At 36.9% G+C, this 12,500-nt stretch overlaps 1 protein-coding gene across 1 annotated transcript in view; it reads right to left on the bottom strand.

Annotated features, from left to right (window-relative positions):
* Positions 1 to 8,466: 8,466 nt before the first annotated feature.
* The window catches only part of LMO4 (LIM domain only 4), a 16,993-nt gene continuing 12,959 nt past the window's right edge, over positions 8,467 to 12,500 (bottom strand). The window contains exon 5 of the mRNA XM_058538442.1: positions 8,467 to 9,258. Coding sequence (XP_058394425.1) covers positions 9,250 to 9,258 — 9 coding nt within the window. The 3' untranslated portion in view covers positions 8,467 to 9,249. The remainder of the gene's footprint in view (positions 9,259 to 12,500) is intronic.

Here is a 12,500-nt window from a genome sequence, read left to right as displayed (position 1 = left end):
CAGGGTTTATGGGATGGGGGACGGATGAATAGGTGGAGCACAGAGGATTTTTAGGGTGGTGAAAATAACTCTGTATGATACCATAATGATGGATACATGTCATTATACATTTGTCCAAACCCAAGGAATGTACCAAGAATGAACCTAATGGAAACTATGGATTTTGGGTGATTATGACTACGTGTCAATGTAGCTTCCTCAGCTGTAACAAATGTACCACTTTGGTGAGGGATGTTGATAATGGGTGAAGTTATGCATGTGTGGGGGCAGGAGGTATATAGGAAATCTCTGTACCTTCCTCCCAATTTTCCTGTGAACTAAAACTGCTCAAAAAAGTAGACTTTTAAAAAAATGAAAAAGAATTACATATTATATTCTAAACCAAAAATAAATTGAGTGTTATCCATTGCTTTGGATTAATCTACATCATCAATTCCCTCCATTAGAGAAGACAGGCAAGAGTTGGCTATAATAACTTTCAAAGTAAATCAAAGCCCTTATAATTAAGCCTTAACTTGAAGTTACTATATTTTCCATTGTTTCAGTGTTTACAATCCAAAAGAGTGCCATCCTCAGAACATAAAGCCCTTTTACCTTCTAGTGACTCATCTAATGCATTGGCAAATATAGCTGTTATTAGTAAATTCCTATTTAACAGATGGGCAAAATGAGGTAGTGAGATTAAATGATTAGCCTATGGCTGATATTTGATTGGAGAGGCAAATTTAATCATTAGGTTCCATTTGACTTGTCTTCAGGACTAGAATTAAATTCCAAGTGTTTCCTGACTTCCAGTTTGGTGCTTATTTCTCATTATAGTGCAAGACATGCTTTATTACATGCTTTAAAATAAAAGAGAAGGGTAGAGAGGCATCAGTACCTTCGTCCTAAAAATCATAAAGCACGGAATACATGGTAAATATTCCATCATTAATTTTCATAGCATTCCCCTTAAGACAACAGCAAGTACTCTCTCTCCCTAGGTTGGTCAGAAACCTAAGCTGAAAGAGGTTACATAGATAAACAAGATGCCCACAGATACCCAAGGAATCAAAAAGAAAGCCCTGAATCATGTAGCCTTAGAATGGAATTGGACCACACACCTTCTAGAAGGCACACAGTTGTAAAGGTGTGTAGAATGCGAGGAAAAGAAGGAACATTTTGGGGGAGGGGGGAGTAGAGTAGGTAGGGATAGTTTTATAGACTGTTTAGCAGCACCCCTGAGCAGGCTGGTAGTGTTTTGGAAAATATTTTTTAACTTAGTCACCCAATTCTCATCAGGCCCAACCAACCGCCTAACCCCGTTTTGTTTTGAAAAATAATGTCACAAATCTGTCCAGAGCTGGATAAAATGCACAGTAATGACTTCATTAACACGCCATCTGCATGCAAGACAAGGAGATTCCAGAGGCCCATCCTTTGGTGGGCCTGTTGGAAATCAAATTCTGGGCTAAAAAAATATAAAACACAATTTAGAGAGAAAAATATTACAGCTACACCTTCGCTTGGCCCACAGCAAAGACTGTCTGGCCTTCAAGAGCGCCAAAGCCAGCCGGAATCTTTCCCCCACCCCTTTTTAATTTTAAAACACATTTTACTACTTAAAGAGGGTAAAAAAACAATTGCTTACAGCATGAGGTAACTGACCGAGTTTTGCAAATTACACCCATGCCCAGGAAGAAAGACCTAGCTAAAAGCCTCAGTGTCCCAAATCCATTTAGGATTGCCTGTCCTTTGGAAATCAAGCCTGTTGATCTGCCTGATTCACTCAGTAACCAATCAGAAAACTCAAACCTGCCTCCTCCATCTCTTTCCGGCCCCTGCTGCCTCCACTCCACTTTCAGAGAAGGGAAGGATTAGATTTCCAGTGGCTGTAGCTTTAACAAAGCAGAAGCAATATTTCTTGCCACAGTGGTACCCCAAACTCCATCAAGAATATTGGAGTCTGCTTTTTTTCTGTTGCAATTTTCATTTCACCTCGGCTCTCCCTGACACACCTGTGAAGTGTCACCAAATGCTATATCATGTCAACTTTTAAAAACTGCCAACACGGCTAATGTCTGAAATGTCTTGATGTCACAGCCTTGCACGGGCCAGCAGTATACAAAAGAATAGCTTGATTTTTACCATGCACAGTAACAGCATCCTGTATGGGTAGGGCAAAGGGTCTTGTTGACAGTAGAGAAATAAGACAAACAAAACCATGATCATGAGGTGTGTGGTGAGCGTGTTTGGGGAGCCCATACAGATTTCCCAATCTGCATGGAGAGACTCCAGCCCCTTAATCCTCCCTCAAAGGGCGATTTATTTAGGCAATTGTTTCTTCCATTCTCCCTACTTCCTTTTTCTCATGATAGAAATTCCTCCATAGCCTAGAATTTGAAGAGAAAACATTTTATCTATTGTAAATCCCATAAATATCTATTCCTGCCCCCGCCAAAAATAAACACTGATAAACATTATTCAGGCTACTGCTTGTACTGGTTATCCAGCTCTGGGTATGGATGGCACTTGCTGAAAAACTGGCAGTTTTCACACTATAGAGAGTATTATAACCAAATGGTTGAGCACGTGGGTCCTGCAGCCTCACTACCCGGTGCAAATTCTGCCTACCCCTTAGTGATGTTACCAGACTTAACTTACTGATTTTATGAGCTTAAGCTATAATATACACATAAATCCACAGTATGTCATTCTTTACAATTGATATTCTATAGTTTCCAATCTACAGTGTGTTGATCTGTGCATATTTTCCAGGTCCTTACAATCTAAGGAAGATATATGTATGTATATCCATCCATATCCAATGAGAAGGGTAATTGAGTCTTCAGACTGGAAAAAAACATACGTTGGCTAACTTTAGTCTCATTTTGCACATAGCAGAATAAAAGATTAAAAGATGGCATCTGCAAAGAGTCATTGGGCTGAGATACTCCGTGAAATAACATATAGACATTATGGGCTTTGAGAACTGGTACTTTGGCACCAAAATCCACAATAATCGAGAATCCAAGCCAAAAAAAGTCTTTTTTCCTTAACCTTTATAACATCAAAATAACGTTGTATTAAATTGAGTAGAAATTTTTCCTTAACTATTTTTCCCTTTGTAATAAAGGCAGCTTGGATTTAATGGTGTGTTATAGTAACTTATTGACAAATTTTGATATCTTTTTAGATTCTAGCAATTAATGGGAAAACAGGAAGTACAGCCAACAAAATTTTAAAAATCAGCTCAGAATCATGTTTGGATGTAATTAAAGGTATAATCTTTTCCGTTTGAATACTTCAGTGCTCTCATCTTAAAACAACGAACATGAATATTAGTTTTTTCGTGGTATGCATTTCACACCACACTCAACCATGTAAAAATTTTCTATAAAAATTGTCACGTCTGTGTGTGTATATTACTACTTTGATACTTATAAAAGAATGTTACTTTTATATAATTAAATTCATTGACTTTTTATTTGCCACAAATATTATCTGCAGACTCAAGCCACAGCTATTTCAAACATTTTAAACATACTATTTACTATTTTGTATGAGATATATTTATCCATTTTGCTTTCTGGACTAATATGATTACTAGTTTTGTTTTTTTTCCCTCAGCAACAACTTGTGGGCAGAGCTGTTATCAATTATACTTAATTACTCATCATGAAGTAGTTGAGATTTGTCAAAACTCAAAAGAAATTTCTTTTGGAACAAGGCGAAATAGGTAGGCAATCTAAATGAGCTGGCATTCCAGGTTGGATAAAGATAAAAAACAATACTTTAGTTTTTTAAGGGAAGAAAGAAACCTAGTTATAGCTCATAGAATAAAGTTTACCACTGTTGCAGTCTAACAATTTATAAGGCAATTCTACCAAAATGCCCCAAATGCCTGTGTTCAAATAGCAGTGCTGGCACTTTTAGCCTTAAGACCAGTGCCCAGCCATGTTGAAGCCTGAGGCAAAAAGAAAGATAAGTAATACTGATCCTGCCTTTATTTACTTTTGGGATATTCTGTTCATCATGGATGTTTTTGCATTAATTTTGTTATTTTGCAAAATAACGCAATGTAATTTTGCATGAAAACATTAGTTTGGTTCCTGATTTTTGAGGGCACTCCCTTAAATTTTGCACCCAAAGAGAGTGCCCACTCAACTCACTCTAGTCCTAGCCCTGCTTAATGAGTCACCTCCCTGAACTTTAGTGACCTCATCTGTAAAACTGAGGCAACAATAATTAAGAGGATCATTGTGAGGACTAAGCGAGATAATACATGTAAAAACCTGTTAATCATAAATGTTAACATAAAAATACATTTACGAAGCATTATACAACTCCAAGATAAAGTTATTATATTAAACATTATATTTAAAGATGTAAGGTCTATGGAAAGTGTAAAGCCCATGATTGATGACAGAAATTGAATCAGAGGCCTTAGATATGCAGAATTTAAGACACACCCATCTCTACCAAACCTTATTTAAATAAAGAAAAAGGTATATAATTACAGCCCAAGCAAGCAATTTCCTTTCCAGCTTTCATAATTAATCTTCATTTGTAAATTCAGTTTGTCTTCAGATTTTCTCTTTTCAGTTCCTAAAAACATTCAATTCACGGAAAATGAAAAATTAATTTAGGAAAAAACTCTTTGATGTTTTCTTCTTAAAAAAAAATACAGCTCAAACAACAGGGGTGAGAGCCTACAAATAGATGCACTGCACACGAAAACTGTTCTTGAAAGAGTTGAGGACGTAAACCTTTGATTCAAGGTAAAGGAAACTTTCTAGGCCGAAGGAAGGTGCTATGCCTCCCGTTCTCGTGAGCTAATGATTGTTTCCAAGCTGGTTAGAATTCAGTGCTAATTGCATTTTAAAACACCACCTCTGAAATCCTTTCCTCTCTCAGGATCTTACATCAATGTTTTGCATTTTCAATAAAACTTTTGCACTCCACCTTTCTCACTCAACAAATCCCGAACTTTAGATCCGCAGGAAGAATTCAGTGCAGATGCTTTCTTTCCCCAGCAGGTTTTGATCTGGTGGTGGTGATGCTAATTCCCAGGAAAGGCTGTCCTGCACTGTTTCTGAGCAGAAAGAGACGATTAAAATAGATATTTTGGTGGCTCAACTCAGACTCGTTCATTCTAACAGAGAGTCATTAAACAACTTTCCAGTGTCATTCAAAGAACTTATAACAGAATCAATTGATTTTCATCCTAGGCTTTATTAGTTGTGATTTAGGAGATAGAATGCCCCTGTTTACACAGCTGTAACATGTCAGGACCTGTAGAACATTATTGGCTTGAGGCCTCTGAATTGCAGTCCATTCTCAGCAGAATCAATCTGAACTTGAAAACATTCCCTCTAGGAAACATGCACATATCTACCAGCATAAAGCACTTCTTGAACAACTGAAAATAGTATTCACTTGAACTAAGTTGCAACTTCACCTTCCAAAAATCGGCCCTGACTTGTCATTGCTCTCAGCACGTTCACGATGGGAGCAGAGGGCTACAAATGCCTCTTAACTAGATACCCAACATGGGTGAATGTGTTACACTTTGCTGCTAGTCAGATCCCAGACTCTGCAAGTGGGAGTTGCTGGCTGTTTAACATGCGTTCAGAGCATTGCCAATCTAAAATGGCTGCTCAGTAATACTTTAATTGCAGTTTCATGGAAACAAATTGCTATTTAACTGCAATAAGCATTTCTGTGACTTGGCTGGACTGACAATAGGTGAGTCTTAGTAACAAAGCGACAAGTAACATCAACTTGTAAATGGTCTGTGTTTCCAACCGCCTCTCAAACAGAGTCATAGGTGTGTAAGCACCCAGGATTTAATTCCCAGGTGAAGAAGTCTTTGCAAAACCTCTTCTCAATTTAAATACGATTATTTAGGCTATATGGAAACTCTTCACTAGTCTCTTAATACATAGGTCTTGGATTCAGTTTGTTATATAATTTATTGGCCCTAAGAAATAATTTATATAAATAGTAGTGCACATTAGAATCTCACTATATTGACATTTAAAGCCATTTAATTTAAGAGCTTCATTTTGGTTGATTACTTGTTTCGAATATCAATGTTAATAAGGGGAAAGAAGTTAAATACAGTTAATATTAAGAGGATGACAATTTCACAGGCTTCATTTTGGTGTGACAGTTTTCTCATTTTATATTTTATAAGACACTACAGCCCATGGTAAACTATTTCCTAATAAATCATGAAGAGCTGGAACTAGTTTCTTGCAGCAGTTTGGCGTGGAAAGGCTGCGTTCGGGCTCCCCTGCCTTTCGGGATGTGTAAATCTAACTAGACAGACAGGTAAAAAACATTAAACCTTTTCAGAGGACAATCTTTTTACAAAATTCTTTCATTAGCAAGAGTGACAATTTGCATGATTGAGACATTTATATGTATCATAATCATTTTTTTATCAGGAGTTCAGCATGGCTCAGTAACATTTGCTTTTATTTTTAATTGCACTTGCTTGTAGGGACCGGGGGGCCATCTTGCTCTATGACGTGGTTAATATTAAATAAGTCCTTTCAAAAGAACAAAGTACGTCTCACTAACATCACAAATGCAACGGATGAAAGGTGAACAGGCTCGTGGATTTTTTTTTTCCTAAGCAGTGTTGGGGTTGGGGGAGGAACACAATCACTGCTCACATCAGAATAAACCTGAGTGTTTTTAGTAGCTTTCTATCCACACAGAGCATCCCCATTAGAGCCAGGTTTTATTGTTTGAAATGCCTCTGGTTTCAAGAAAGTGTTTTACCTAAAGCAAGACTACTACTTAAATATGTTCTATTGTATATTCATAGCTCCATTAGTCCTTCTCCAATTTAGCACATCAAAGAGAAGGCTTCATCACTTGCATGTGGATTATACTAACATGAGTGACATTTGTAATCTTATAGGTCTGCAACTTAAGAAATGCTTTTAGAAGCTCGTTATTAAATACGAAGCAGTGCTTGAGGAACCAGCCATATAATAGTTCATTTAAAGTCTTTAATGACCTTAGCCCTCCACATCACTAAATGCCACACTGTATTACTTACTAAAAGTTATTAACTATCTCCTTTGAATTTCTACACTATATGGGACATGAGTGCTTATGACAAAAACATAGATGCTTGCATTCTTATTAACACATTTCCACTTCTCTATCCTGAAGAGTGCATATTCCTTTAAAGCATCTTGAAAAAAAAACATAAGAACCAGAACTAGTTCCTAGAAATTCCACAAGGATCTAACTCGAACAGATATTGTTATTTATATGTTCATTTTATTTTTTTTCTTGCATTTTCTTTTTATAAAGCTCTAATAAAACTATTCACTTTAACTGTCTGCCTTTAAATTCTCCTGCAAGAGGTCTGCAGTTTGAGCAACTGATTTTTCCTCCTGGCCTGGAATCTTCGAAAGCAGAAGATCCCAAAGGAAAGCTGACTGCTAGTTGAGATGTGCCGAGCCAGACCTCTCTATAGAACCTATTCGTATTCTCAGAGAGAGGGTCTGTATCGGGAGCTTTTCTGGAACAAGAGAAAATAAAACGAATGCCATTTTTAGAAAGAAAATTAAAAGTAGCATTATAAACACACCTGGTTTTATTAACCTGTGATAGAAGTTGTAGTTGCAATTTGCTCACATATAACAAGCCTGGCAGTGCAGCCTCTGGTGTTTCCTCCTTCTGGCACTGGCCGTGGGCCCACGGAGCCCTGGGCCTACACGTTTTCCGCAGGGCACCACTGCAGGCAGTGTGGGTGCTGCTGGGGATAGAAGTGCTGCCTAGAACTAGCAACTAAACATCTTGAGACTACTACTAAATGAAATCCAAATCCTCCCCCAAACATATGGAAAGGCAGTCAGTAGAGGAGGGTAAGAGCAAAAGAAAATAAACAAATCATACAGCAGACCACACGAGTCTGAAAGCTCACCAGGAAATGGCTGCTTCACCCCTGGAAGATGACTATAAAGAGCTCCGGGTCCCTGACAACTAATGAAACTTCAAAATAGGTACAGGTATGGTTTAGAAATGCTGTTTCCTTCAAAAGCTATAAACTTGGTAAGAGAACAAGATGGTTATGCTACATTCTTTAACATGCTTTTTATCAATATCCAAGGCTTTCCTATTGAGAAAAAAAGAATAAACGAAATAGCTGAAGAATCAAATATTTATATGTAAACACAAAAGATTCACTGTGATATAGGAGAAGTGTAATGAAGTGCTATTAACAGAATATTCTGAACTCATAAAAAGGCCTCCGTTAGAAACATTGCTTTGTACCCTTGCCAAAAATGGCATGGTTAAGTAATTTGAAGAACACTTTATTGGCCCAGAGCTAAATAAATATACGCACCTCCCCCCTCGACCCCTAAGATTTAAAGTGAGCTTGGTATCGAACAAAAAAAAACTAAATTTTCCCAAAATACTGAAGAGAAAAAGCAGTGTTTAAACCCAAACTCCATCGAATATTTTTTCTTTTAAGTTTTTATTATTTAAATACACCATACTAGAGCAAATGTCTCTGAAAATATCACAAATAAAAGATTTTTTTCTTCATTCAGCAAATTAGAAGTAGGGGGAGATTTCTACACAGTAGCTGCTATGAGCCTGATTTTTTTTTTCCAATTTTTTTCTTTTTTTCATTCCTTTTTTTTCTCTTTGCCATGGAATAGCAACATTAGGACGAAAACACTTACATGCATACATACATTGTATTTTACAGAGATACAATAAAAGTGTTTGTGATAGAATATCACAAAAGCCACATCTCTTTCCTTTATCTCATGTTCAGTTTTGATTGAAACACATTTCCTTACAACACTTAAATATACAAAGGAGCAAATAGAATGTTGTTAAGGTAAAAGACAGGGTACAAACTCTGGCCAGTGCCCTGCTAATTGTTAATGAGGGTAGAAAGCAGATTTGAATGCTTCTTGTAATTAGCTTCATTAGTCATTTCCCTCCTCCCAAGCTCCCTCCCCCCCCAAAAATGTCCTCCGGTGGATCTTTTTTCATTTTCTCTACTGTCTCCCATTAGCCCAGGTTCATGGAGTCCTTAATGTTCATATTCAGTCATTTTAATACACCAATAAATGCGGGAAGGGCAATCAAGACTAAAGAAGGTGCAATGGCATGGAGCTGGCACTGGTGCTAGCTACAAAGGTGACTTGTCTACTGAAGACACACGGGATCCACCTGTGATGAACAAAATCTGAGATGAAGGCACGCATTCTGCATTACTCTGACCTTTTAGCAGACCTGCAAGAAATAAAAATGGGCATCTTAGCTAAAATGCTAAATTTGAGAGATATTAAACTCAAACATGACTGCTTTTGTCTTCTCTCCATTCACTCTTCTTTTATTAGATTACTTCCCAACTGTGACTCAATGGAGGCTTTCTATGCTACTTACGCCGCCAGTGAAGGAACTAAAGCATAACATTTTCTGCAGTTTTACTAGCAGAGAAAATGAGACAATAAATGGACTTTCAGCAAGTTTCTGGTGTAAAGTTCTACAATGAATTGCTTAACTCTGTTGAAGGCAAGTTTCTTTCCAAAAGGAATGAATTACAACATCTTGCCTAGTGGTCGCATCTTAAAGGCACATTCAAAGCCAAGTCCCTCCCCAGGAAGTTTTGGGTTAATAAGCCCAACTGTGTAACCTTGGCAAGTTACTTAACCTGTCTGGGTCTCAGTTTCCTCATCTTTAAAGTGGAGATAATAAGGCTGTTATAAGGATGATATAATATATAAGGAACACTTTCAACAGTGCCTGGCACTTAATAAAAGCTGAACAAACACTGGCAGTTATTATTATTCTGATATTCCCATGTGACATCTATTCACCCATGCCCTTCTCTACCTATGGGGGGGGTGTGCATGTGTATACATATATACACATATACATACATACATACGTATATACATATATACATACATACATGGGTATATACGTATATACATATATACGCACACATATATTCAGATACTACTTTTCACTTAGCATTTCTTATCTGCTATGTCACTTAATATTACATACATATTATAGCGATATGAACCAAACATATGTAATCTGTTAATGCCTTGTGCTCAATTAAAAAACATAGTTCAATGAAAGTCTAACTTGAACGTCTAAGTTAGAAATGATAATCCACACAGTCGTCAAATACAATCTGTTTGCAATTACCAAAATGAAATAATATATATTAGGTTTTTATGGCTTTTAAATGACATTCTGAGCTTCCCAGGAAGTTCTCGTTTCACCCTGTCCCTAACTTACTAAAAGCCTGAAGTCTATTAGGAACTGCAACCCCCCACTTCCAAGCTAATTAAAGTGGTGGAGGCTTAATTCCCCAGAGTGGAAGCTCAGTGTGAGAAAGGTAATTTGTCTGTCCAGAACAAAGATGCAGCAGCAGCCAGCGAGCATATTTAATAAATGAGCATCAAATGTCCTCTACGATGGACACACACAACACCAATTACGTAACTACGCAGGAACTGTGAAGGGATATGTAAACTAGGACACTCACTCAATTTTCCTCCAACTAAAGAGATGTGATCTCTTATTTTAGTGAAAAGCACAGATAATTCTAGATGGAACCATCACTCTTGATTAGAAGAATGAATTCCAGAGCAGGCAAAAATTTGCCAAAAAAAAAAAAAGTAGCCACAATTCCTGATTGTATTTACATAACTCTCTAGAAGGCAATATTCTCCTAAGAATAACTAAGCCCCCTTTAAATAATAAAGGCTATAAAATCTTGCAGATATTTGAACGTTAGTGGTCTGAGATTTCAGTCAAGAGACTATATGATTTAAAAACTTAAAATTATTTTTCTCAGGATATACAAAAGCCAATGATGCAGAACAACAACTAAACTACTAAACAACTAATCCCAGGCACTGGGAACAAATTTCAGGAGGATAAAAGTTTCAAGGGACCAGATGATGGGGGCAGATACTTGCCATACTATTAGCTGCCTTTAAAAGAAGGGATGTAGAAATAATCAACTCATTACTTCTAAGCCTGAGGATGCTTGGGTGTATGTATCAGGCACCATGTACTAAAAATGTAATTGGTTCTGCAAATGGAAGGAAAATGGCCAAAATTAATGTCCAATTTTCCCTACCAAAAATATGGAGAAAGAAAGAGAAGAAAATAATAAAATGGAGCCATTTGTCATTTCTCCCCATCTCATCTCCTCCTGAAAAGAAACGCCACGGGGTTTTGGGAAAATAATTTTAAAGCATTCTCCAGGCCCAAATAGCAGTAGCTGTTCCACCAGGAAGTGTGTTTTCCTTACCTCTTCCCTCTTGTCCTTTCATTAACATCTCTCTGGACCACGTTCAGCTTGCCCAAAACCTTTATTTACAAAAAGTACCTTGTGAATTGACTGTGCTCATGGTGAGCTGAGCACCAAGGGCAAAAATGTGAGACATTTATGCCAACAGGGAAATGTTCTTAATTAACATCACCCCCAAAACACAGCTTCTCACCAATCTCTGACAAGAACATTATCCTTAAGTTATATTTCCTTATGTCTTTTAAGAGCTATTAATTTTTGAAGGCCACCTGTCTCTTTTTGGCTTCCAACATTAAGAAAATATACACTAGTAGGTTCTTATTCGTTGCCTAATATATCTTGTGTTCCAAAATGAACACCCTACCTCTCCCATCCTGAAAAGCAGAAGACTTACATGAAAGGCACAATATATGAAATCTTGTAAACACGTAAACCACATTTTTCTCCAGTTTTCCTCCCTAACACCTCTAAATTTACGTCATCTTGTACTCAGGATGGTGATGTGAGACTCTGCTTGTATTTCTTATGTGTACTTAGTCCTTAGCTAACATTGCTATTGCCTGTATTCAGTGCTTCACAGTATGGCTACATTTTCCATCTTGTCTCTACATTCTTCAATTCTCACCATGCATGTTGGTGAGCTGTAACAATCATTTTTCATCCCTTGCTAAGTCAGGGAAAGAAACGGTATAAAACCAGCAACAAACATAAAATATAATTTGTGGAAAAACTAAGCTTTTACATTGGAGGGGGTGAAGAAGAGATCACCCATTTTATTCCTAGCATATTTTTTTTTTTTTTTGGCTACAGGTATAACTACAAATGGCTTTGCCTCTAAATTGAAATGGGTATCTCATAATATTTATGTGACCCATTCATTGTTCTCAACTCTGCCCTATAGATTCACTTAGTTACAATTCAAACCATAAGTCTTAAGTACTTATATGTATTGGCGCTCCTTAAAGAAGCTTGAAATGCCTCATCAATGGTGACTGGTTAATTTGCAATAAAAAATTAGATTTCTATTCTTAAAATGGTATTCTATGTAGCTTCCCACATTAGTAAATTAAATAAAGAAAAGTGTGCATATTTTGATGTAATTAACATTTACGTAATAAAGAAATGGAAAAACATTTAAAATTATCCCATAAATTTGAATAAGGGAAAATGATAAATACAAGCACCAAAATATGGCAGT

The sequence above is a fragment of the Diceros bicornis genome, chromosome 4 (genome assembly GCF_020826845.1).
Source record: "Diceros bicornis minor isolate mBicDic1 chromosome 4, mDicBic1.mat.cur, whole genome shotgun sequence".
NCBI lineage: Eukaryota > Metazoa > Chordata > Mammalia > Perissodactyla > Rhinocerotidae > Diceros > Diceros bicornis.
The sequence above is the reverse complement of the archived record's forward strand: the minus strand, read 5'-3'. Positions and strand labels throughout refer to the sequence as shown.